Here is a 27,633-nt window from a genome sequence, read left to right as displayed (position 1 = left end):
TGTATGAATGCGTTCTAATCCCAGCCTTCAATAAAACCTTGAAGGTGGGGAGAGTGATCGTCTGTCGGGTATGAAGTGAGAGGGTGTTCCAGGCCAGAGGGATCGGCGGCGAGAGAGACGAGATCGAGGAGCACTTTCATTTCCGCATTGAATAACGCGCCCTGCGGAAGAACTGTACGTTAATGAGGGTAAATGTGAAAACCCTAAACTCCGACCGAAATACGCGATTTCTGTACATTAGCACATGAGCGTCTTCAAAATGCCGTTCCTCCAAATGAGCGTGTTCTGCCTACCGAGCGGATTTCTTCTTTTTGCTTTTAGGCCGTGGAAAATCTCTGTTCTTACAAAGCGTCCCCGGTACTGTACAAGAAGCTGTGGCAGGCTTGTGAAGATCACGTCAAAGCCCAAATCGTTCAGTTCAGAGAATATCCTTTTTACCGCTTCCCCAAGTTTTGACACTTTGAACTTAATCCTTTAAAAAAAAAAAAAAAATTGGCAGAGTGACCGCTATAGGAAATGATCGTTAAGTGTGGTTGGGATGGAGGGCTGACGGGGAAAGGAGCCTGGGAAAGTGACTTCGAGAGGTGAGGGAGAGACTTGGGGGAGTCCACACCCGACGGTTCAGATTTTGTCAATGGGCAAAGCCTACGGGGCGAGAGATGAGGCTCGCAGTGGCCCCGGGGCCTTCCAGGGGGTGAACATCTGCAGTGGGACAACAGAAGTTGCCCCGAACAGGCGTTCAGCGCTTAGCACGGTGCCTGGCACATAGTCGGTGCTTAACAGATGCCATTAAAGAAAGGCATGGGAGCTGATAAGGAGAAGTTGTATTTCTGAGGGGAAGAGAGGGCAAAGCTGAGCGCAAGTAAGGATGAATTTGAGGTGGCTGAAACTGTGAGCCCTATGTGAGACAGGGACTGTGTCCAACCCGATTAGCTGGTATCTCTCCCCAGCACTTAGTACAGTCCCTGGCACATTACCTAGTATCTACCCCAGTGCTTAGAACAGTGCTTGGCACATAGTAAGCGCTTAAATACCATCATTATTATCATACCACAATTGTCATTATTATTATTGTATGCACAGCACTATACCAAGCACTCGGAAGAGTCGAGTACAATAAAGTTGGTGGACACATTCCCTGCCCACAGGGAACTTCCAGCCTACAACTTTGGTGCTGGATTTCCACCTAGAGTACTTTGAGGCACAAGATTGGCAGCAGAGGAAGCCTACAGCGGAGGTGACCCAGGGCTGGGAAGGTTAGCGGAGAGGAGGGCGAGGGAAAAGACAAATATTTTTTCCAATTTAAACCCAGCTCTTAGACCCCCATACTCTATCCACTAGACCACACTGCTTCTCTTCAGATTGGACGTGGTCCCTGTCCCTCACGGGGACTGTCGGTCGGAGGGAGAGCGGGTATTTTACAGGTGACGAAACCGAGGCCCAGAGAAGTGACTTGCCCACGGTCACCCAGCAGGCAAGCGGCGGAGCCAGGATTGGAACCCAGGTCCTCTGACTCCCAGGCCCCGGCTCTTTCCTCTAGACCACCTGCTTCCCAGAATGGGGTGGTCTGGGAAGGGATATAGGCTGCTTTAGGTTTCTAGTATCAGAGCATATATTTGTCGGGACAATTACTGGGATTATGTCTGAGACTCTAGGCGGCGATCTGAATGTATAGTTTCCGATTCCAGATGTTTTCCTTGACGGGGGCTGCACAGATAGTCTGGACAGCGTCTTATTTTTAAAGAAGATCAACAAATGCTGGCAAGATCACTGCCGACAGATGGTAAGTTTACCGTATCTTCTAGTTGCCCACTTTCAATCCAGTTGAGACTGTTTGGGAGCTGAGAGTCTGTGTCATCTGCAGAGGAAGCAACTTTGAGCAAATAGATATGCCAGGTTTGGGAGAGGGGTGAAAAACACTGGGAACGAACGCACCACACACACATAATAAACCATCACCGAGCCGATGCCGTCCGCTGCGAATTATTGCAAGAATCTCTTTCGATACAAAAACGATTGATTGCAGAATACATTAACAGTGTTCCTCTGCCAAGGCTAGAATTTGAGGGGAGAGCATGTAGCCTTTTTTTTTTTTTTGGATCGAAGCCACAGAACAAAGGGGTCTGGGAGCCCCTGTTGGACGGCATGACCAGTTGGCCAAGACCCAGTCTTTTGCAAATTCACGTGGTCTGTTGTAGGGGCCAGAGGTGACCTTAATGGTCACGTGCCACCCCTCTGCCTGAAGTAAAGCCAGAGGATAGACACGTTCGGAGTCCTTCTGCAGACCAAATAAATACGTCCTGGGGGTTTGAATGAGATTTTTAGGCCGCCCACCAGCAATTTAAAAGAACAAGAATTTAGTTTTGAATAAAGGGTATTTGCCCACATCAAATTAGGGGATAGAGCCCCGGCCTGGGAGTCGAAAGTTCATGGGTTCTAATCCCGGCTCCGCCACTTGTCCGCTCTGTGATCTGAGACAAGTCACTTCACTTCTCTGGGCCTCCGTTACCTCATCTGTAAAATGGGGATGAAGACTGTGAGCTCCTCGTGGGACAGGGACTCTGTCCAACCTAATTATCTTGTATATCTACCCCAGCGCTTAGAACAGTGCCTGGCACATTGTCTGCTATGTGACCTTGGGGAAGTCACTTCACTTCTCTGGGCCTCAGTTACCTCTTCTGGAAAATGGGGATTGAAACTGGGAGTTCCTCTGTGGAGCAGGGATTATGTCCAACCTGATTAGCTTGCATCCACCCTAGCGCTTAGTACAGTGCCTGGCACACAGTAAGTGCTTAACAAATGCCATAATTATTATTATTATTATTTACAAAGAAGGGCCTTACCCAAGGGCCTTTGGATTGTTTAACACTTTGAGGTTTTCTTGCAATAAGGAGGGAGGAGAAAACTAACCATGAGAGCCTATAGAAGGAAATGTTTTGCCCAGCCTGGACAGTGTCTACTCAAAAAGGAAAAAGAAAAGCAAAGAAACTCACAATGGTATTTTTTGTTTCATTTACAGGTCATGATTAGAAGTATTTTTCTGTTTTTGGATCGCACTTATGTACTGCAGAATTCGCTACTTCCTTCTCTGTGGTAGGTGCTCTTATAAGTACCCTGGTATATCTGAGTCTGCTGCTCTAACTCTGAAGGGCCGATAATAATACAATAATCATGGTATTTGTTAAGCGCTTACTATGTGGCAGGCACTGTACTAAGCACTAGGGTGGATACAAGCAAGTCAGATTAGACAACAGTCCCCGTCCCTCGTAGGGCTCCCAGCCTTAATCCCCTTTTTACCGTGTCCATTTTACGGTTCAGAGCGCTAAGAAGATCAGACCTCCCTCCATCTGACCATGACCTTCGAAAAGAACCGCAGGATTTTAAGATGGCCGTTCATGCCTGCTGCCTGGGAGCCACCTGCTGCAATATTTCTATGCACACCAGTTTTCTAGGGCACTTGCTGCGGGTGGGTTTTTTAGCCGAAGGGAGGGGTAGAAGCCGGGAGCGGGGATGGATGGGAAAGAGCAAACGGAACACGCTTGAAGAGGTGAGAGATGCGGGAAATGGGAAAAGGTTGAAAGGCAGGTGAGGAGGTGCCATCAGACGTCTTGGACTGCTGAAGAGCCGCTGGCTGCAGAAATAGCTACAGTACGACAGTACCTGGCACGTAGAAAGCGCTTAATAAATACCGTTATCATTATTATTAGAAGAAACCATTTTCTGCCTCTGATGTTCTCCCTGATAACATGGCACTGTGAAAGTGCCTCCTTCAAAGAGATACTGTTGGCCTATCTCGGTCTAGAAGCACTCAATAAATAGTAGATGGATTGAGTAGGAACGTGCGGTAGATCCACTTGGTCCAGGTGGACCTTTCGTGGAGCAGATGGTCTTGTCTTACATCAAGGTTCCTGATATTCCCATTAAAAAGTGAGATATTCCAAATAAAAGTTATCAGTTTTGGCCAACTATGGTTTCCTCCCTCTGGAAGTCACCCTCTGTCTCATAGAGAAGCAGAGTGGCTCAGTGGAAAGAGCCTGGGCTTGGGAGTCGTTGGTCATGGGTTTGAATTCCGACTCCGCCGCTTGTCAGCTGTGTGACTGTGGGCAAGTCACTTAACTTCTCTGTGCCTCAGTTACCTCATCTGTAAAATGGGGATGAAGACTGTGAGCCTCGTGTGGGACCACCTGATTCCCCTGTGTTCTACCCCAGTGCTTAGAACAGTGCTCTGCACATAGTAAGCGCTTAACAAATATCAACATTATTATTATCTGACAGGGTCCACTTTCAAGGCCCTACTAAACTCACATCTCCTCCAAGAGGTCTTCCCTGACCCAGACCCTCATTTCTCCCTTCCGCCTACGTACCCCTTTAAGAAGTTGATATTCTCCTTGGGAAGGAGATCGGGAAGCGGTGTGGCTTAGCGGATAAAGCCCGGGCCTGGGAGTCAGAAGTCTAATCCCACCTCCGCCGCAGGTCGGCTGTGTGACCTCGGGCCAGCCACTTCGCTGGGCCTCGGTTACCTCATCCGGAAAATGGGGATTAAGACCGTGAGCCCCATGTGGCACAGGGACTCGGTCCAACCTGATCAACTTGTACCCACCCCCGGGCGTAGGACAGTGTGTGGCACATAGTAAGCGCTTAACAAGAACCATCATCATTAATTATTATCACTCTTCACCTCCCCTCACCCCCAGCACCGAACACACATCTCTGTAGGCTACCATTCCACCACCAGTAATTAATTTTAACGCCCGTCCCTCCACTCCGAGGTCTATAAGCTCGTTCTGGGCAGGGAACGTGTCCGTTTATTGTTATATCGTACTCTTCCAAGCGCTTAGTACAGTGTTCTGCACACAGTGAGGGCTCGGTAACTACCAACGATCGGTTGGTTGATTCTGCAAAGGTGAAACAATCCCAAATTACATCAAGACCAGCAAGGATGACTAATCCACGGAGGCACCATCTAACTGTCGTCTGGTTCGTTTGTCCAGGGACATGGGATTAGAACTTTTCAGGACCCACGTCATCAGTGATAAACTGGTTCAGAGCAAAACTATTGAAGGAGTCCTTTCACTCATCGAGCAAGAGAGAAATGGTGAAACGGTAGACCGAAGTTTACTGCGAAGTCTGTTGAGTATGCTCTCCGATCTACAAGTAAGTACGATTGTATTCCGAAGTTGACAGCTCTTACGCGCGCCTACGACGTTAGCTAAATATTTTCAGCGGAGAGGGGAAAACGGGAAGTTTTTCGAGTCGCCTCTCAGAAGACACTTGGGTTTGAAAGGCGCAGCGTCTTCAGCGGTCACAGAGTCCCCGCCACTTGAGGAATCGAGGTGTCCATTGAGGCAGTGTGGCCTAGTGGATAGAGCACGGGCCCGCTCATTAAAATCAGCAGTATTACAACCCGCTAGCTCCCTGTGAGCACGGAACATGTCTACCGACTCTATTATTCTGTCCTCTCCCAAGCGCTCAGCACACAGTAAACGCTCCATCAATCGATTGATTGATCGGCCCCATCAGTATTAACGTAAAAGCAAAGCGGAAGTGTCCCCTCCTAAGTCAGGTGAGGCGTGACTGAGGATTCCAGCCGATGACCGTGTTGAATCGATCTTTTTTTCGTTCCTCAGGTTTACAGAGATTCATTTGAACACAGGTTTTTGGAAGAGACAAACTGCTTGTACGCCGCAGAAGGCCAAAGATTAATGCAAGAAAGAGAGGTAAGAACACGGAAGCAACTGAGGGCCTTTCTGCCATTTCATTTAGCTCCTTGTGGGCAGCTGTGACGTCTATCACCCGTGCTCTGCCAAGGCGCTCATTACAGTGCTCTGCATCCGGTAAGTACTCACTAAATAATAATAATAATGTTGGTATTTGTTAAGCGCTTAATGCTACTGGCAGATTCATTGAAACACCAGGATGAGAACCAACGTGACCTACTGGGAAGAGTGTAGGCCAGGGAGTCAGCGGGCCCGGGTTCTAATCACCGCCCCGCCACTTATCTGCGGTGTGACCTTGGACAAGTCACTTCACTTCCCTGTCCCTGGGAAGAGGCTACTTTTTTTAGTATTGGCATGGTGAATAGGACATGGGCCTAGGAGTCAGGTGGTCATGGGTTCTAATCCCGGCTCTGCCACTTGTCTGCTGTGCGACCTTGGGCAAGTCACTTGACTTCTCTGGGCCTCAGTTATCTCATCTCTAAAATGGGGCTTGGGGCCGTGAGCCCTTTGTGGGAGAGGGACTGCGTCCAACTCGATTTGCTTGTATCCACCCCAGCGCTTAGTACAGTGCCTGGCACACAGTAAGCACTTAACAAACACCATTGTTATTATTATTTCAGTGCTTGCTATTTGGCAGGTACAGGTATGAAGCTCTGGGGTAGGTACAACCTAATCAGTTGTCCCACACGGAGCTCACAGTCTAAATTCCCATTTTACAGATGAGGCAACTGAGGCCCAGAGAAGTGAAGCAACTCACCCAAAGGCACACAGTGGACAAATGGCAGAGCCGGGATTAGAACCCAGGTCCTCCTACTCCCAGGCCCGGGTTCTAGCCACTAGGCCTTGTTGCTTGTACTTACCCTCCGCTACTGCACCGCCTCCTCCTCTACTGCTGCGGCTTTAGCCGCCACCACCATCCGGGACAGCTACGGCATGAGCCCAACACGGCCGGCTGAGCCACAGCCGCCTGCCTGCTGTGCGACTTGGGGCAAGTCACTTCACTTGCCTGGCCCTCAGTTTCCCCATCTGTAAAGTTGGGATTAAAACTGTGAGCCCCTTGTGGGACAGGGATTGGGTCCAACCTGATTATCGCGGCTGCACCCTAGTGCTTAATCCAGGCCCCTGTACACAGTAAGCACTTAAATTTTATCGTCGTAGTTATTATTATCGTTATTATTACTTTGCTATACCAATGGGGGTAGTGAAGAAGCAGCGTGGCTTAGTGGCAAGAGCCGATTTTGGGAGACGGAGGACGTGGGTCTAATTCCAACTCCGCCGCTTGTCTGCTTTGTAACCTTTGGCAAGCCACTTAATTTCTCTGTGCCTCAGTTACTCATCTGTAAAATGGGGATGAAGACTGTGAGCCCCACGTGGGACAACCTGATTACCTTATATCTACCCCAGTGCTTAAAACAGTGCTTGGCACATAGTAAGCACTTAACAAATACCATTATTATTATTACTACTAGTGGTCCTCCCTGAAGCTGCCTTCCGGCTCCTGACAGATCTTTTTGGCATCATGCTCGGTTTTCCTTTTTTTTCCAATCTAAATTTATCCATTCCATTAAAGTACCTCAACCCGTGAGGGAAACGTTCCATTGAGATCCTCAGCGAGCAGATAATGCTCACTGAAGAGATCCTTCCATTTTATTGTGGCTTTATTAAAATGTCTTGTTCACCAGGTCCCAGAGTACCTTGATCACGTGAGCAAACGCTTAGAAGAGGAAGGCGATAGAATCATCACCTATTTAGACCAAAGTACACAGTGAGTAGAATTTTTTTTATTGGGGGGGATCTGTTCTATTTGTTCTTTTAGGCGCCTAGTACAGTGCTGAGCACTTAGTACAGTGGCTGGCACATTATTATTATTATCATCAAGTGCCGTCGAGTCGTTACCGACTCATGGCGACTCTCGTAAGCGCTTAACAAACACCATTTCAGGCCCAACTTGCTCTTACCTGTTATTGCAGACATGGTTTCTCATTAAGCACTTTCATAGTATCTAATTGTTTTGATCTTGTGAGGGGATTTTACTCTCCTTAGGTGGCAATAATAATAATAATGGTATTTGTTAAGCGCTTCCTAAGTGCTCAGCACTGTTCTAAGCCCTGACACGTACTCATCAACAGCGTCCACTGGTCTCAACAAAGTGCATTTCGGGACATATGCGGCGGGATCTGTTAAAAGGAAGAGAAGCAGCGTGGCCTAGTGGAAACAGCTCGGGCCTGGGAGTCAGAGGTCCTGGCTTCTAATGCCGGCTCCTCCACTTGTCGACGGTGTGACCTTGGTCAAGATAGTTCGCTTCTCTGTGCCCCATCTATAAAATGGGGACGAGGACTGTGAGCCCCATGTCGGGCAGCGACCGGGTCCAACCTGATCATCTTGTATTTATCCCAGCACTTACAGCAGTGCTTGGCAAGTAGTAAGTGCTAAAGAAATAGCATTTTAAAAAAAAGCAATTTGCCAAGGTATTTGGGAAGAGGGTCTTTGATCCAACCAAGGTAACGGAGCAGACGCTGGCTGTAGCCTTCAATCGGCACTGGGTCGGGGAAGCCGTGTAGCCTAGTGGAAAGAGCAAGGGCCTGGCAGTGAGAGGAGTAGGTTCTAATCCTGGCTCCGCCACTTGTCGGCTTTGTGACCTTAGGTGAGTCACTCCACTTCTCTGTGCCTCGGCTTTCTCATCTGTAAAATGGAGATTAAGAATGTGAGCCCCCTGTGGGACAGGGACTCTGTCCACCCCGATTTTCTTATATCCACCCTAGCTCGTAGTACAACGCCTGGCACATAGTAAACGCTGAACGAATACTTAAGCCCTTAATCACCTTACCCAATCCTACCTCACCTCCCTACTCTCCTATTACAGCCCAGCCCGCACACTTTGCTCCTCTAATGCCAACCTCCTCACTGTGCCTCCATCTCGTCTGTCTCGCCGTCGACCCCTCACCTACATCCTACCCCTGGCCTGGAACGCCCTCCCTCCTCATATCAGACCGATGATTGCCCTTCCCCACTTCAAAGCCTTATCGAAGGCCCATCTCCTCCAAGAAGCCTTCCCCGACTAAACCCTCCTCTCCTCCCGCACCCTTCGGCGTCGCTCCCTTCTCCGTTGCTCTTTCATTCACCCTCCCTCCTATCCTCACAGCATGCACGTACCTGTATTCATATATGTATATATCTAAAATGTATTTACAAATGGAATATTAATGTCTCTCTCCCCCTCTAGATTGTGAGCTCGCTGTGGGCAGGGAATGTGCCTGTTGTATTCTCCCAAGCACTTAGTACAGTGCTCTGTATACAGTAAGCGCTCCATAAACACGACTGAATGAACGAATGAAAATAGCCACAATTAATGCATTACATTTTGGGGTTTAACTTTCCGCTAAATAAACCAGGAGTGGTCAAGCTGTGACTCTGGTAGATTCCCCAGAGGTTTTCTGTTGCAGGGACTTAAAGGGAGCGATCCAGGCAAAGCCAAATAGGTCACTAGGCCTTCCTCTCTCCCCACGACCGGCACATCGGGAATCGGAGAGACGGGGTTGAAATGGGGGCAGAGAGAGCCAGGCTGAAGCAGTGATCGATAGGAGCGGTGAGCAAAAATCACAAATCACCTTAATGTCCCACTGTCACCCAAGGCTTCCTACACCGTTTCTCATGATACATTTCTGTGGAAGTAATAATAACAATGATGGCATTTGTTAAGCGCTTACTATGTGCAAAGCTAGGGAGGATGCAAGGTGATCAGGTTGTCCCACCTGGGGCTCACAGTCTTAATCCCCGTTTTACACATGGGGTAACTGAGGCCCAGAGAAGTTAAGTAACTTGCCCCAAGTCACACAGCTGACAAGTGGCTGAGCCAGGATTGGAACCCATGACCTCTGACTCCCAGACCCAGGCTCTTTCCACTGAGCCACGCTGCTTCTCCACTGCCCCGATATCCATTTCTCATGAAGTTCATCGTGTTTTCCTCCTCGTGATATATGAGCCTTATTGCATCGCTGCATTATTTTGCCCGTTCTCATTAAGGGGTTTCAAAGGGGAAATCCAATGGTTCACAAGGCTGAAGCTGAGGATATCGAGTAAGGTGATAGAAGCGGGAATGACTCCGATTCTTCTGATACTGTTTCTTTGCCTTTCGCAGGAAGCCATTAATTGCATGTGTGGAGAAACAACTCTTAGGTGAACACTTAACAGCAATTCTGCAGAAAGGTAATTGTTCTAAGTAGAATATGGAAGCTGAATCAATCACTGGTAGTACTGCATGCAGAGCACTGTGCTAAGTGCTTGGGAGAGATAAAGCAGAGGTGGTAGACATGTTTCCTCCCCGCAAAGAGCTTACAGTCTAGAGGAAGAGCCTCATTCTTTGCAAAACTTATCAAGGAAAGTGTGACATTGCACACTTGTCGACCTAGTAGTTTTCTTTACTAAAAACAGAACAGAAACGGTAATGGGAGGTCTGTCAAAAGTATTAAAAAACCTATTCCGAGAAACACCGAAGGAAGATATCTGCACTACCCTGAAGTTAAAAATCGAGAAGAGCATTTTAACCAAGAAAAAATGGGAAAAGGATGGGTAGAGCCACAGCATGACACAGTGGATAGAGCCCCGGCCTGGGAGTCAGTAGGTCATGGGTTCCAATCCCGGCACCGCCACTTCTGCTGTGTGACCTTGGGCAAGGCACTTCTCTGTGCCTCAGTTACCTCATCTGTAAAATGGGGATTGAGACTGTGAGCCCCATGTGGGGCAGGGACTGTGTCCAACCTGAGTTGCTTGTGTCCATCCCAGCGCTGAGAACATCTCCTGGCACATAGTAAGTACTTAACAAATACCGTAAATATTATTATTATTAAAGCTCTATTTTACTGCTAAAACCTGTAGTAAATGGTGTGAGCTAAAGTATCCTAAGAGACCCCATTTGGACTTTAAATACACTTCAAAAATCTGGTCCACAGCTAACTGGAAAGATGATCTTTTGAACAGAAGCAGCTTTCTGAGATGAATACTTGAGGATCTAATACTTTTATCGTTTCTGTTAAGAACCACCCACATTTCCCACAGCTGAATTAGACATCTTTCAAACTATGGGAAGCTCTTGTTCAATAATTCTTTCCCAATTCGAAGATCACCATCGTGTCCAAAGTATCATCCTAATAGTTCTTTTGCCAAGAATAAATACAGGAAGACTGTCGGGGAAGGCGCCTTGGAGACGGTGGAACCATAATACTAATAATAATAATTACTCCCTCTCCCTTCTGTGTCACCCTTCAGTTGGATTTATATGCTTTATTCCCCCCACCCTCAGCCCCACAATACTTACGTACCTACCTGTCATTTACTTTAAATGTCTGTCCCCTCTCTAGACCGTAAACTTCTTGTGGGCTTACAAACTCTAGTATATTATACTTTCCCAAGTACATAGTACAGTGCTCTGTACAAAGTAAGTGTTCAGTAAATACCACCACTGAGTGATTGATTGACCGATTACCAAGCACAAGTTAATTAGGTCACACCAAGACCCAAGTGGGGATCACAGTTTAATGGGGAGGGAGAAAAGGTATTTAATCTCCATTTTACAAATGAGGAAACTGAGGCACAGAGAAGTCAAGTAAAACTTGCCCAAGGTCACCCAACAGGAGAGTGGCAGAGGCCGAATTAGAACTCAAGTCTCCAGACTCTCAGACCTGGGCTCTTTCTACTACATCAAGCTGAGTCTCCAATTATAATCTGATAATTTTGTATCTACCCTACTGTTTAGCACATAGTGAATGATTAACAAATAGCAAAATTCTTGTTATTCTTATTTTTCCCATGTAACTCAACTAGTGTTAACTATATTGTGAGAAGCAGCGTGGCTCAGTGGAAAGAGCACGGGCTTTGGAGTCAGAGGTCATGAGTTCGAATCCCAGCTCTGCCACTTGTCAGCTGTGTGACTGTGGGCAAGTCACTTCACTTCTCTGTGCCTCAGTTACCTCATCTGTAAAATGGGGATTAAGACTGTGAGCCCCACGTGGGACAACCTGATTCCCCTGTGTCTACCCCAGCGCTTAGAACAGTGCACTGCACATAGTAAGCGCTTAACAAATACCAACATATTGTGACTTTCGACAGAAAAAATGCATTTACACTATCAGCCTTTTTTTAAATCTTGGGAATGTACTGATGTTCTTTGCATCATTTTCTCTGGGAAAATGTACTCTGTGTAGGACTGTTTCACTAAACATTCTATTTTCAGGGCAACAATCTGAAGTGCTATCCTGATTTTTCAATATTTGGTTCTGGCTTCATTTTTAAATGTGTATATGTAGGTTGATTCAGCACATACATACTTGTTTTTGCTTTTTATTGTTACTGGTTCATCGCCTTTATAGTAACCATGTCTGTAAATGTGATTTTAGGACTTGACCATTTGCTCGATGAAAACAGAGTGTCCGATATCACGCAAATGTACCAATTGTTCAGTCGGATGAAAGGCGGGCAACAGATCCTCCTGCAGCACTGGAGCGAATACATCAAGGTATTTTGGATTTGTTCTCCTCACTGGGTTCGATTTTGTCCCATCTATAAGCAGAGTGAGTCCCCAGATTTCAAAGCCACTTGGGTTTTTGTGATTTGTGGAAAGAGCACAGGCCTGGGAGTCAGAGGATCTGGGTTCTGATTCTGGCTCCGCCACTTGTCTGCTGTGTGACCTTAAGCGAGTCACTTCATTTCTCTAGGCCTCAGTGACCTCATCTGTAAAATGGGGATCGAGACCGTGAGCCCCACGTGGAACAGGGACCGTGTCCAATCCGATTAGCTTATATCCACCTCAGCGCTTAGTTCAGTTCCTGGCACGCAGTAAGCACTTAACCAATACCCTCATTATTATTATTATCTTGTATTCATCCCAGCACTTACTACAGGGCCTGACACACAGTAAGTGCTTAACAAATACTATCATTATTATAATTAACTTGTGTTTATCCTAGCACTTAGTACAGGTTCTGGCACAGAGTAAGCGCTTAACAAATACCATTAAAACGAAAGGAGTTTGTTTCTCTGGTCAATCTCTTACCTCTTACTTACAGAAATAGATTTTTGCCCTGTGGGGGAGTAGAAAAAACGTGGTGAGAATCCACTCTCATCATAGTGAATCTTTTGAGAGTATTAAGAAGGGGGTTCCAGGAAGGAAATAAGTGGTAAAGGAGCATCCTGCCATTAGAGACTAGGAAGCAGCAGTCCATGGAAGCAAGAAGACAGCGATGAGCCAGTCTCTGCCAACGTGCAATTTTGGGGCACCCACTTCAGGTGTGTAATTGTACACACAGACACACCCACAAGCAACTACGGCTGAATAAGTGTTAGTCCATTTATGATGAGCGGTGCGGAATAGTTGGAAATGCATGTTTCAAAAAATGCCAGGTTTCCCAGCATTGGAAAATTCGTGCATTCATTCTTTCATATTAAGCGCTTACCGTGTGCAGAGCACTGTACTAAGCATTGGGGAAAGTACATTACAGTAAACAGTGACATTCCCTACCCACAACGGGATAGACCCAACTTTTCTTCTACTTATCTGTACATGAGTGTGTGCGTGCGTTGTCAGGCGGTGAATCATATTCAGCGCTTACTGTGTGCAGAGCACTGTACTGAGCACTTGGAATACAGTAGAACAGACAGAGGGAGATGGGAGGAGGAAGGGCTTTGACTTATTCAGTTTCATTTTTTCTTGTTCATTCTATCAAAGTGGTGGTTAAATTTTGTTGCTTTAAACAATTTAGTCACTGAACTTGGAAATCTTCAAAATTGTAACTAATGGCTGCAAGGCATTTAATTTCTAACCTTCAAATTTGACTAGCCTAACGTGTACGTGTTTGAGTGGGTAGGAAAAGAGTCAAAAAAGGGTCACAGGCGCGATTTATATTTGCGGCTGATTTGGTGTTCATTAATTTTTATAGACTTTTGGAACGACAATAGTAGTGAATCCTGAAAAGGACAAAGATATGGTGCAGGAGCTGCTAGATTTTAAGGATAAAGTAGACCACATCATAGACGTGTGCTTTCAGAAAAATGAAAAATTTATCAACCTGATGAAGGAATCCTTTGAAACGTTTATCAACAAGAGACCAAATAAGCCTGCAGAGCTGATAGGTAGAACACTATTTTCCTATAACGTTATATTTTCAAATATTTTGGGAGGGTTTGATGATATTTCAAAGACTTCCTTTTTTTTTCAACTGAACCATACAAATGAGTCTACGGGTGAAGTGATTTATAAACCCTTTAAATTTCTTCTAGCAAAGCATGTTGATTCCAAATTGAGAGCCGGCAATAAAGAAGCAACCGATGAAGAACTGGAGAGAATTCTTGACAAAATAATGATAATATTCAGATTTATTCATGGTAAGAAATAACTTTCCCAAATGATATGATTCAGATTGTCTCGGGAAAGGTTCAAGGGAATGTTATTTGATTAAAAAGTTTCCAGATAGTTTTTAAACATTTCAGTGGTTTCATTAAAGTAAGTCTTTGCAGCTGGGAAAAATAGAAAACACATTCCTTTTAAAGACAAAGATGAACAGCTTTGGTGTTATTTTAGAGACGGTGCTTTCTGGCAATTAGAATTGTTTTTTCTTTTCCTCAAGGGCCGAAGTAGACTTTGAAGGATTCCTTTCTGTCAGAACACTGACAGTGCACTATTACGGAGTTTTTGAAAGTTAAGCTTTCCCTAGAGAAAACTCTTCAGGATTCTTCAGCATGAGGACCCTTGAATTTATCATTTTTAATTATGACTGATGTTGTCATGGTACCATTTTTACTCTGCAACTAGGTAAAGATGTCTTTGAAGCATTTTATAAAAAAGACCTGGCGAAAAGGCTACTGGTGGGAAAGAGTGCTTCAGTTGACGCCGAAAAATCCATGTTATCCAAACTTAAACACGGTGAGCGTTTGCTATTCTTTCCCACGTTTGCTATTCTTTCCCACCTCGACCCTCCTAAAATCAGATCTCCTCCAAGAGGCCTAATTTGACTAAGCCCTCATTTCCTCTGCAAATCACCTGCGGACTCGACTGCGGGACACACACACACACACACACACACACACACGCACACACACCCCCCCCCCCCCCATTTGATATTTGAGACTTCGATACTCGCCCAGGCCCCGCAGCACCTAGGGACATGGGAAGCAGCGGGGCCAGGTGGAAAGAGCACAGGCCTGGGAGTCAGAGGATCTGGGTTCGAATCCCGGCCCCGCCATTTACCTGCTGCGTGACCTCTGTGCCTCTCGGTTCCCACACCTGCAAAATGGAGATTCTGTATCTGTTCACCCTCCTGCTTACTCTGTGAGCCCCATGTGGGACCTGATTATCCTGTATCTCCCCCAGTGCTTATTACAGTATAGTAAGTACTTAACAAATATTATTACTGTTGTTATTCTTTATCATTTACATATCCTTATTCTCTACTATTTCCCCCAACCTATATTTTATTTTAATGCCTGTATCCTCCTTGTGGGTCAGATATCATGACTAACCAACTCTACTGTACTTTCTCAAGAGCTTAGTACAATGGTTTACACCCAGCAAATGAGAGAAGCAGTGTGGTTTAGTGGAAAGAGAATGGTTGTGGGCCTCAGGAAGACCTGGGTTCTAATCCTCTACTTGTCTGTTGTGTGACCTTGGGCAAGTCACTTAACTTCTCTGTGCCTCCCTTACCTCATCTACAAAATGGGGATTAAACGCCTGTTACTGAGCCCCATGTGGGACATGGACTGCGTCCAACCTGCGTCACATGTACCCCAGTGCTCAGTACAGTGCCTGGCACGTAATAAACGCTTAACAAAGACCATAAAAAGTAAATTCTCGATAAATACCATCGATTTGATTATTTGGTTTCTTGTATCCCATTTCTTTTGGGGCAGAATGCGGGGCTGCTTTCACCAGCAAATTGGAAGGAATGTTCAAAGATATGGAACTTTCTAAAGACATCATGGTGCAATTTAAGCAGGTAAATTATGTTGACTGCATATAAAGGTTAACTCTAGTCATTTCTACCTTCACATAGTAATTGTGTTCTTGACGAACCTAGGATTTGGGGGAAATTGTGTTATAATAACCATTGATTCACTGGGAATAGGTGGAATGGTTTGAAGATAGAACCATATCTGATTTTTTTGAAATTAATTCCTCTGTTATTACATCCACTACAAGCAGAACCATTACAGCCCTAACACTTGTTATTTCACTGTTTTAAATATTCTGAAGTTGTAAAAACCCAAGTGTACATCAAGTACTATATAGTATTCCCATCTGGACTTTAAGCTCGTTATGGGCAGCAAACATGTCTACCAACTCTGTGGTATTGAATTAATTAATTAATAATGGTATTTGTTAAGCACTTAACTATATATCAGGCACGGTTCTCCCAGGCGCTTAGTAGAGTGCTCAGTACACAGTAAGCACTCAATAAATACCACTGATTGGTTGAAAATGTGTTCTGCATTGAAGAATCACCTTGTAATACTCATCATATCCAACATCAGGCACAAACTGTATCTTCCAACTCTTTATCTCATTTTTTCCAATTTCATTCATTTATTCGTATTTATTGAGAGCTTACTGTGTGCCAAAGCACTGTACTGAGCGCTTGAGAGAGTACAATACAAAACAGTTACAACTACAAAAAGACACGTTCCCTGCACACAACGACCTCAAGTGTTCTCCAATTCCCACACAGCCTCCTAGCTAAAATGTGGGGTGAAAACATAGCATCTGGAAAAATCAAGACGTGTAGATGCCCATCATTAAAGGGATTACATTATGAATTGTGACGTTTCGAGGTTATTCTGTATCTAAAATGGTGAATTAACCTATTGTATTAGTGATGTCTTCTTTTTGTTTAGTATGTCCAGAATCAAAGCGATCCAGGCAGTATAGATCTGACAGTAAATATACTCACTATGGGGTACTGGCCATCGTATACACCAGTGGAAGTTCATTTACCATCAGAAGTAAGTATCTATGAAAAAGTATTATGAGGTATTCATCGTAACCCCATTATTCATTCGTTCAATCGTGTTTTTTGAGCACTTACTGTTTGCAGAGCACCTAGACAGGCAGTTTGGGGATCCTCTAGAACGTGAGCTCATTGTGGGCAGGAATGCTTCTGTTGTTACATCGTACTCTCCTAAGTGCTTAGGGCGGTGTTTTGCACACAGCAAGGCTCAATAAATACAACTGCATGAATGGAATGTGTCTACCAACTCTACTGTACTGAAAAAAGTGTTTAGTACAAGTGCTTAGTACAGTCTCCTGCACACAGAAGCACTCAATAAATACCATTTAACTGATTGCTGTGTCAGTATGGGTACGCTTCGGAGAGAGGGAGGGCTAAGGTGAAAAAATTCGGTGAGAGCAGAAAAGTGGGACAAAAAGATAAGTGGCAAAAGAAGGGAAAGCCAGAAAACAAAGTGAAGAGTAACTTGTCACCTTCATTGATGGTGAGCTCTTTTTTAAAAAATAGTAAAACCTCTGAGGGAGCCAACTCCACTTGTAAGTCATGCAATTATTATTTTCAAATATGGGATTGCCAGCAGCTATATCATCTTTGAACATCAATCAAGCCTGTGCTATTTATTGAGTGTTTTTTAAAACATGAAGCAGATCTTTATCTTTCACCTGTGATTTCATTCATTCATTCAGTAGTATTTATTGAACGCTTACTATGTGCAGACCACTGTACTAAGCGCTTGGAATGAACAAGTCGGCAACAGATAGAGACAGTCCCTGCCGTTTGACGAGCTTACAGTCTAATCGGGGGAGACAGACAGACAAGAACAATGGCAATAAATAGAGTCAAGGGGAAGAACATCTCATAAAAACAATGGCAACTAAATAGAATCAAGGCGATGTACATTTCATTAACAAAATAAATAGGGTAATGAAAATATATACAGTTCTTGCAGTCACTCCAATACACATTATATGCCCTTGATAAATATTATTAATAATCATAGTATCAATCAAATAATGGTATTTACTGAGCACCTGCTGTGGGCAGAGCACCGTCCTAAGCGCTAGGGAGAGTACAGGACGACGGAGTTGGCAGACACAAATGAGCCCACAATCTAGAGGGGGAAATGTTTGATCCGGGAAATATTTAGGAAGGATTTTAGCGAGTGCCGGAATTTGAGAGCTGAAAGACAGTGAGGAGTCGAAGATGACAGGGCAGATGGTGCTGTGATCCACGGAGGTGGGAAAGTCTGGACAACTGTAGATTGTAAGCTCCTTGTGGGCAGGGAACGTGTGTACCAACTCGGTTTTAGCCTATCTCTCATGCACTTAGCACAGTGCTCTGTACATAGTAAGAACTCAGTAAATACCATTGTTTGAAAGATGAGTTCAACTTGAGGCATGTTGAATTTGGGATGCCGGCTGAACATAGTCACATTTTTCGAGTGCTTACCTTGAAAGTCATTTGACTAGATTTTGAGAACTTCCTTCATCCAAACGAATGAGACAGAGCAGAGTGAATAAGCGGTCCCAAATAGAGCCTTGCAAAACACCCGCAGTTAAGGAGTGACAGGAGGACAAGGAGCCAGAAAATGCAATTTAGAGCAGTCAGTGAGGTAGGGGGAGAACCAGGTGAGTGTCGGGTCACTGAAACCAAGGTCTGATAGCATTTCAAGGAGAAGAGAATGGTCCACAGCCTCACAGGTGACCAAAGGGTCAAGGATTAGGGCCAGGGATAGAAATAAGAAAATGCTTCATTTTCAGCTCCAAACAGAAGTGGCTTCCCCAGAGGGTCCTCTTCAGTAAGTCAGGATTGATCCTTTACAATAACTAACTGTGGGACTGTGCTAAGCACTGCTAAGCATTGGGATGGGTTCAGGATAATCAGATCGGACACAGTCCCTTGTCTTACATGGAGATTGAATCCCCATTTTACAGTTGAGGAAACCGAGGCAGAGAGAAGTCAAGTGCCTTGCTCACGGACACCAGCCAGGTAAGTGGAAGAAATGGGTTGACAACCCAGGTCCTCTGACACCCAGGCCCATTCTTTTTCCAGTAGACCCTACTGGCTTCTCAACAAGCCTAAACCGAGGTTTTAGGAAAATGCATGACATAATGTAGGTCTTCCTGGAAATCATATTCAGTGTAAATTAACTTGGGCCGTTTCTTCGTTTACAGATGGTTAAGCTTCAGGAAGTATTTAAAACTTTTTATCTTGGAAAGCACAGCGGCCGAAAACTGCAATGGCAGACCACTCTGGGGCATGCTGTCCTGAAAGCAGAGTTCAAGGAAGTATGCGTGATTATTTTCTTCTTCGTATCATGGGGTTTTTTTGGTGTGTGTGTTTTATTTTTTGAATCTGCCTCATTTCTGTCATTTTAAAAGCATCAATCATAAGGTGAAATAAAATATTTTAAGGAAAATAAGGTATAGAAATAGCATTCAAACTTGAAAAAGGGTGTGATTTGACATTGATCTTGGCAGAGGGTTTTGTTGAAGCTTGTTGTTCTGCAGTGACCACTCTAGGTATCAGGAAGTTCTCTTTTGTGAAAAGCTTATAAGAAAAGAAAAAAACTATATAGATACGTGTGTGTGCGTATATATATATATATCCTTCAAAAAACAGTTCACAACTCCAAATAAATTTTCAATTTAGCAACTCTAAAACAGCTCTTAGAGAATGACTAACATAATATGGTGCATGCCTTAAAATGTAAATGCTTATTCTATTTTTTAAAAATGTAATCATTGAAATGTATTCAGTGATCACCTATTATATCTCAATGGGTTATTTTTTAATAGAAAATCTAAAAACAGGATTTTTTTTTCTTTTATTTCTTTGGAATCAGATGAATGTATATTTCAAATGAAATTGTTTCATTAAGGGCAATTATTTCTATGTGACAGAAAAAAAATTCTATTCTAAGTGTTTGTACATTGTTCAGTAATCTTTAATAATATTCTCGTTCTTTTTTATAAGAACTCTTGCATTAATATCTGTGTATATCCATAAGCTATTCTGGAACTCGTTCCTTCAACCATCTCGTCTTCCTTCCTGAGGAATCAGTATGGCCTAGAGGAAAGGGCCTGGGCCTGGGAGTCAGAGGACCTGAATTCTAATCCCGGCTCTGCCAATTACTTGCTGTGTGACCTTGCACAAGTCACTTCACTTCTCTGTGCCCCAGTTTCCTAAACTGTAAAATGGGGATTCAAAACCTGTTCTCTCTCATTAGACAGAGAACCCCCTATGAGACAGAGCCTGTGTCAACCTGATTAATTATATCTACCCTATTGCTTATAACAGTGCTTGACACATAGAAATCCCTTAACAAATACCATTTTTAAAAAACTACTTCATGAAACGTCTGTTGATTTTTAAAAGAAACCCATTGGATATAGGCATTGATGATGTGGCCCTCTGTGTTTACAGAAATACGGATATATAAGGGAAGCTTTCTCTTTTATTTTCTCCCTGAGGCTTGGAATTCCCTCCTTTTTCATATCTAACAGACCACCATGCTCCCCTTATATATATATATATCCTTATTAAAACCTTATTAAAATCACATCTCCTCCAAGAGGTCTTCCCCGACTAAGCCCTCATTTCTCCTACTCTCTCCCTGTCCTGCTTCTCCGACGCACTCGGAACTGTAGCCTTTAAGCACGTGATATTCGCCGCACCCTCGCCTTCACAGCGCTTATGTAGCTATCTGTAATTTATTTTCATGTGTGTCTCCCCAGCTCTGGACTGCAAGCCCCTTGTGGGCAAGGAACAGGTCTCCCAGTTTTGCTGTGCCATACCTAAGCGCATGGTGCAGTGCTCTGCACACAGTAAATGCTCAGTAAATGCCATCGATTGACTGAAGTTTTCAAAATAAATCCTGAAGACACAGCTGCGAAAACATACCATCGCTATCACCTTTGTTCAAAAAATGTGTTTCAACAAATCTGCAGAATTTTGCCATTTCTGAATATCGAATTATAAAGCATATGATCATAAGCGGACTTTTCATCTAACTTAATTTCTCTGAATCGACAGGTTTTCATTAGCTTGGATTTTTAATACTTTGAACATATCGAACCTGAATTTCTAAAACTCCACTTCTTCGCAAACTCCATATTAATACTGACTTGAATTTTTTAGGGAAAGAAGGAATTTCAAGTATCACTTTTCCAGACCTTAGTGCTCCTCATGTTTAACGAAGGAGACGAATTCAGTTTGGAAGAAATAAAAATGGCTACCGGTGTAGGTATGAAGGATGATTTTGTGCATTCAGAGTTTTCAAATGTGACTTCTATGGTGCTTTTCTTCGGTTCAAGCACCAAAACGTCCAGTGTCAAAAATAATTAAAGGTAAACTCGCTGTAAAGTCATACTGACGCGCATCTCTCTCTGTTTACAGAGGATAACGAACTGCGAAGAACTTTACAATCTTTGGCTTGTGGTAAAGCACGGGTCCTGAATAAAAACCCAAAAAGCAAGGATATAGATGATGGAGACAAATTCATCTTCAATGGAGAGTTCAAACATAAATTGTTTAGAATTAAGATCAATCAAATCCAGATGAAAGAAACTGTATGTATCTAAGAGTGTCCGTTTTCATGACTGTATCGTGTATTTTTCAAAGAAACGAGTTGGGTTTTGAAAATTAGTTGGGTTGGTTTTCAGTAAATGAAGATGGGCTGTTTGAGGGTCAGAATCAAACTTTGCAAATTACGTTGTTGCGGCCAATACTCTGTCATTTCCTTTTTCCCCCTGTTTATGATGCATGGAATTTAAAATCGAATTCATTTTAAATATTTTTTCATGTCCTCCAAAAACAGCATCTTAGACTGTGAGCCCCACACAGGACAGGGACTGTGTCGAATCTGATTCACTTGTATCTACCCCAGAGCTTAGAACAGCGTTTACACATAGTAAGCGCTTAACAAATACCAGTAAAATTTTTTTTTTTTAATCTACGTTTCTAACCACAAGACAGAATACCTCTGAGGTAACAGTCTGTTCTCCTCTAATGATTTTTCCCGCATTAAATCCAACTCACATTACTTTTTTTTAATGGTACTTGGTAAGCGTTTACTGTGTGTAGAGTAAGGTGAGTTTTCTAATTTCTCTTATGCTGGGGTAGAAACAAGATAATCAGGTTGGATACTGTTCTTATCTCCCATGGGGCTCACAGTCTAAATTGGAGGGAGAAGGATTTAGTCTCCAGTTTACAGATGAGGTAACTGAGGCACAGAGAATTGTAGTGACTTGGCTGAGGTCACAAAGCAGATGAATGGCGGAGACAGGATTAGAATTCAGGTCCTGTGACACCCAGGACTGTACTCTTTCCACTAGGCCCTGCTGCTTCTCATGTTCTGCTCACCACTAATCAATCAGCGTGACAAGCATCTGTTCAACTGTTTTCTTCCACCACTGCATTTTGTTCTATTCAGATAAATGCAGGATGTGAGAATAACATCCCCCGGTCCCCTAAGAACGTTCTGTGGAAACATGGAGTGAAACCACCTTATGGGCTGGATTTCATGAAAACATTTTTACTCGGTTTTTTTTCCTTACCGATTTTCACTTTGTGAAACCTAAATATGGAATTTCAAATCAGTAATAACTTCCCTTTAACTCTTTTCCCTGGGATCGCATCACCACACCATGTTACCTCCTGAAAGACTTTTGCACACCTTTCCAGTTTGGGGGCATAAAATGATAGAGCCAAGGCTCCATCCCTACACTCGTCCCTAGACTTGTGGATCGAGAACCTGTGTGGCGGAGTTTGATTGCAGTGATCGGGGTTGGCTCAACTCCTCTAGCATCCTGATGGTCATGTTCTCCCCGGGACACAGAGCACCGACCATTGATTACCAAGTGAGAAGCTGCGTGGCCTAGTGGATAGAGCCCAGGCCTGAGAGCCAGAAGGACCTGGTTTTAATCCCGGCTCCGCTACTTATCTGTTGTGTGACCTGAGGCTCCGCTACTTATCTGTTGTGTGACCTGAAGCGAGTCACTTCGCTTTTCTGAATCTCAGTTCCCTCAGGTGTGAAGTGGGGATGAAAACTGTGAGCACCCTGTGGGACATGAGCTGCATCCAACCTGATTTCCTTGTAGCTACCCCAGGAAGTAGTACAGTTTACGGCACATAGTAAGCACTTAATACCAAAAAAAAAAAAGGCACATCGAAGATTTTTGTGTGCAGGACGGATGGTTGTCTTGATAGCCACAGTGGTCTTTGCTGCCCGTGTGAGCTGGCTACTTTCCCGGATTTCTGCCGGGCCCACCCACCTCTCAGACCCTAGGGAGTCCCGCTTGTAAACTTTGCCCCTTGATGGCCTAGCAGCCAGCAGGCAGAACAGGGGCTGGAACTGAGGTTTCAGCAGAGTAGCAGAGTAGCAAGCTCTGAAAGCTCTGAAAGCAAGCTCAGAAAGCAGAGTAGCCTCCTTTCCCCCAGGCCACCAGCAAGGCTGGCGGATCAAATGCATTAAAAGCCTTGTTATCTGCCCCATTGAGGATGCTGGGAAGTCAGGAATTCTGATTAAAGAAGAGTCATGGTGGCCTCAGGGGCTTTCCGGTAGGGAACTGTGCTCAGGACCACAGAACTCAGAACAAAATCTCTCCAGGAACCTTTTAGCCGAACATTGGCTGGGCTGGCTTCCCTCAGTTCCTGGAAATCCACCAGCCTTGAAACAGTTGGAAGTGGAGAACGGTAGGGTAGATAGCGTGGCCATGTGGAAAGAGCCCCTATTTATCGAGCACAGTAAGCGCTCGATAAATACAATGGATTGATTTGATTCCGGTTGGTAAAATAGAAAGGAACAAGAGGCTAGTAGAAACTGTAGTGTATTTTACTTTAGCTGTAGAGTCTTTTGTGGTATATATACATATATATATATATATATACACACATAGAACGTAAACATATACAGAACATATACAGAATGGTGGTCTTGTGTGGTGTGTATATATATAGAGAGAGAGAGAGAGAACATATAGAGAATATATACAGAATGTCCTACCTTCTGCCATAATCCGTAACCTTGCTAACGACTCTTTATCGTTGTTAGGGTTTCTGTCCATCTAGCTGCTGGTCTGCCTCTTCCGCGTTTTCCTTGGACCTAGAAGAAATCCCTTAATCAGAAATGCCTATTCGTTGGGCTCTGAGTCCCCAAAATTCTTTTAGTAGCTAATTCCATAGAAAATGTCTGAATAGGATATTACAGTAGTATCCACTTGAAGATGCTCATACATGGATCATTTAAATATTACGTTTGTTTACTGAATTTTTACATATAACTAATTGTGGGGGTTTTGCCTATCATATATTTTACAATTTCCTACTTTAACAAAAATCAAGGACACTGAAAGCATTTTTATTTAACCCCTTTTTCTCCTTATTTTTCAGGTTGAGGAGCAAGTTAGCACCACAGAAAGAGTGTTTCAGGATAGACAGTACCAAATTGATGCTGCTATTGTTCGAATAATGAAGATGAGGAAAACGCTCGGTCATAATCTTCTCGTTTCTGAATTATATAATCAGTTGAAATTTCCGGTAAAGGTAAATGCTGTTTTGTTTTGGGGGTTTTTAGGCTTTTTTTCTTATTCTCCAAAAGAGGGTCCCAGAAATGTCGATTCCCAGATCCATTTGCCTGTGAAGCAGAGTGAGTGGGTGCAAGCAAGGAGACTCATTTCTTTTAGCCCCAGACTATGTCCAACCCGATTCACTTGTATCTCCCCCAGCGCTTAGTACAGTGCCTGGCACATAATAAGCTCTTAACTAATACCATTTAAAAAAAAAAAACATGGCCGGGGAAGCAGTTTGTTCTCTTGTGAGGTAAGGAGAAAGGAGCTCAGGCTGTATAGCGGAAAGGAACTGGGGAGAGTTTGGTGCAGAACTGTAGACTTCACACCAGCACAAAAATGTGTGTGTGTCTTGCCTATATGTCTCCGTCTCCCATCCACGTTCGTTCATTCAATCACATTTATGGAGCGCTTACTGTGTGCCAAGCACTGGACTAAGCGCTTGAGCGAGTACAGTATAACAATAAACAGTCACATTCCCTGCCCACATGGAGCTTCCAGTCTGCATCTTTCCATCCTCCCTGCACATTCAGACAATGAATCTAGGGGCGAATGTCTCACTCTGAGCTCAGGGATAACAGGTCCTTTGTGACGGAGTGACCTTTGACACTGTGTCTGGACAGAATTAAGAGGACCACTGCCTCTTTCCCAGCGACCATCGGCCAGAACCTAGCTTCTGACGTCTGCCCAAAGTTAGTTGCAGAACCAGAATGTTCTGGCTTCTTGCTAACGATTTAGTAACTTCTTTCATTCAGTGGGATTTATTGAGCGCTTACTGTGGGCCGAGCACTGTACGAAGTGCGTGGGAGAGGACAAACTTCACACCGTTTTAGGGCAGAAAGGTCCTGCCTGAAATTCTTGCCACAGACCTTGGGCCCAAAGAGTTTCATGCCCACAAGAAGCTAAACAGTCTTAAGCTTTCATACCAAACGCCAAGCGCTGTACTAAACACTGAGGTCAATACAAGATAATCAGGCCAGAGACTGCCCGGGCCTAGGAGTCGAAAGGACCTGGGCTTTACTACCCGCTCAGTTTAGTGCTTGGCACATAGTAAGCGCTTGACGACCACAATTCCTATTATTACCACCGCAGTGGGGAACTGGACTAGGACATTGTTGAGGCCTTATTTCCAAGGATCCCGTAAACTAGTTGCAGCACAAATCGAAGCATTCCCCGGAACAGTTCACGTACAACGGCACGGTGGTTGACAGACCGTCTTTCATCGAAGAACTAATAACCATTCGTTTTCCGTCAGACCCACCCAACCTCAGTCAGGAGGAAGGGTGTGGAGGTGGAAAGGAGGGAGGGAGCAGAGTATTACATATTCCTGAAGATTTAGCCTCTCGTTGAAATCAACTTAACTCTGGTAAAATGTTTTCTCGTAGCCTGGAGACTTGAAAAAGAGAATCGAATCCCTCATAGACAGAGACTATATGGAGCGAGATAAAGACAACCCCAATCAGTATCACTATGTTGCATAATGAAGATGACAAAGACTGTTTTTTTTATAAAACACTAGAATGTATCTTCAGGACACTGAACCATCCCTACGCCGTTTCCAGACTTATTTTCAGCCAGATTTCGGGTTGATTGCCTATGGTTCAGATCAGCTGCTTGCACTGCTGTGGATGAGAAGCAAAGGAAATGTTTCTTGGGTCATCCTTCATAAGGCTTTAGTGATGTTTAAATGGCATATTTTTGTTTAGGTTTTTTTTTCTTGTTCAGATTTCAGAGTGTTTCTCCGGCTGTTCAGTTTATTTCAGAGTTGGAAGGGAAAATCTACCGTAAAAATGGCATTTTCTCTGTAAGGTCTTTCAGGGTGGGTTTGGTTTTTTTGTTTGCAATCACGTATGCACGTTGTGAAAATAAGACCCTCTCCGGTCCCTCCCTCCCCACCCCTGCTGCCTTCTTAAACTATTAAAATAAGTTAGTTGTCTCTGAAAAAGGAAACCTTAACTAATGAACACATAGGTAGAAATAGCCATTTGTGTTCATACTCATTGTTTCAGATTTATGTACCGTAAATACCAGTATCTTTCTAGTTTAAACAAACTCATATGTTTTCAAACTGATTTTGCAGACTGATTTTTATTTTTTTTGCAAGTCAGGTTTTAAGTGCAATTTCTCAAGTGCCAACAGGACAGTCTCATTAAATAAACTTAGGGAACCATCTGATTATTTAGGTGCATTGTTCAGTTGTGAATTTTATGTTTGGAATTGTTTGGGATTTTTTTTTGTGTGGCCATTATAAGGTTGAGTCTAGCAGGGCCCCGCTTTGGCTTTAGAGTGGATGCTTTTTGATTTTTATTACCCTATCTTTGTAAGTGCTGCAGTTAAAGCTTGGGTTTTGCCTTTGGGATAAGGCCTAGGAGCAGTTACCATACAATGGGTTCCTTCCCCATAAAATAAAGTGGTTAAAGACAGAAGTCTTGATAGGGGAATAGCAGAGGTCACTTTGCTTAGAGAGGCTAAAAGGATTTTGTAGGTATTTCGTTTTCTGTTGTTTACTTTTGGAGGCCAACTGGAACTGAGGAGTGAAAATTCCATAGCCACGTTAGCAATGGTAACTCTGAGAAAGATACTCTGCATATTGTATAGAGTGGGCTAAAAAGCAGGTTGTCCTTAATGAAAGGCTAGCAAAGGAATTTTGGTCAAAGCTTAATGAGGGTATAATTAAGCAATTTGGGGGAGGAGGGGGATTACTAAATTTATGAAATTTGATTTTTGCATGATTACTTTTTAAATCCCCCTAAAATGCCATCCAATAGGTTTCCTTATTAAAGTCCCATTTTGGGCCTTAGGTGTCATCATTTCCAATGAATGTCTTGTTTACTTTCTTGATTCCATGAAGAAACCAGGTAGATTTCCATTGCATAGACTTAACAAGAAATGTGTCTGAAGATTGTTTATATTGTAATTTAATGTAGACATATATTTTGAATAAATCTAGTTTGAATTGCCTAAAAATTAAAGGAATAAAATGTTATGTTCTGATACGTGAAACACTCATTTTTCCCCAGTTCCTTAACCTTCAGACCAACACACTCTTTACCTCGAGTAGTTCAAAATCTCGGGCGGTCACCAGACCAGAATTCTGAGGAGCAAATTCACGAGTCGGTTCTCGGACAGAGCTGGGGTCATGAGGAGGCATTTATAATAATAAATATGGTATCTGTTAGGTGCTTACTATGTGCAAGGCACTGTACTAAGCGCTGGACACAGTCCCTGTCCCACAGGGGGCTCACAGTCTCCCCATTTTGGCCCAGTTCGTGGCCCAAAGTAAGTAGCAATCAGTGGTATTTATTGAGCGCTTACTGTATGCAGAGCACGGTACTAAGCAATTGGGAGAGTCAGTGG

The 27,633-nt window shown here is 43.9% G+C and overlaps 1 protein-coding gene across 2 annotated transcripts in view; it reads left to right on the top strand.

The window, feature by feature from the left end:
* The window catches only part of CUL4A (cullin 4A), a 34,099-nt gene extending 6,820 nt beyond the window's left edge, over positions 1-27,279 (top strand). For both annotated transcript variants that reach the window (XM_001514976.5, XM_039914888.1), the window contains 18 exons: positions 322-425; positions 1,714-1,783; positions 3,020-3,093; positions 4,992-5,154; positions 5,628-5,717; positions 7,400-7,482; positions 9,856-9,923; positions 12,110-12,228; positions 13,649-13,841; positions 13,989-14,093; positions 14,521-14,631; positions 15,615-15,700; positions 16,596-16,703; positions 18,883-18,996; positions 20,849-20,954; positions 21,107-21,279; positions 24,101-24,253; positions 25,662-27,279. In XM_001514976.5, coding sequence (XP_001515026.2) covers positions 322-425; positions 1,714-1,783; positions 3,020-3,093; positions 4,992-5,154; positions 5,628-5,717; positions 7,400-7,482; positions 9,856-9,923; positions 12,110-12,228; positions 13,649-13,841; positions 13,989-14,093; positions 14,521-14,631; positions 15,615-15,700; positions 16,596-16,703; positions 18,883-18,996; positions 20,849-20,954; positions 21,107-21,279; positions 24,101-24,253; positions 25,662-25,757 — 2,016 coding nt within the window. In that variant the 3' untranslated portion in view covers positions 25,758-27,279. The remainder of the gene's footprint in view (positions 1-321; positions 426-1,713; positions 1,784-3,019; positions 3,094-4,991; positions 5,155-5,627; positions 5,718-7,399; positions 7,483-9,855; positions 9,924-12,109; positions 12,229-13,648; positions 13,842-13,988; positions 14,094-14,520; positions 14,632-15,614; positions 15,701-16,595; positions 16,704-18,882; positions 18,997-20,848; positions 20,955-21,106; positions 21,280-24,100; positions 24,254-25,661) is intronic.
* The last annotated feature ends 354 nt before the right edge of the window (positions 27,280-27,633 follow it).

The sequence above is a fragment of the Ornithorhynchus anatinus genome, chromosome 20, assembly GCF_004115215.2.
Source record: "Ornithorhynchus anatinus isolate Pmale09 chromosome 20, mOrnAna1.pri.v4, whole genome shotgun sequence".
In the NCBI taxonomy this organism is placed as follows: Eukaryota; Metazoa; Chordata; class Mammalia; order Monotremata; family Ornithorhynchidae; genus Ornithorhynchus; species Ornithorhynchus anatinus.
Note: the sequence above shows the minus strand (reverse complement) of the source record. Positions and strands in the feature narration are given on the sequence as shown.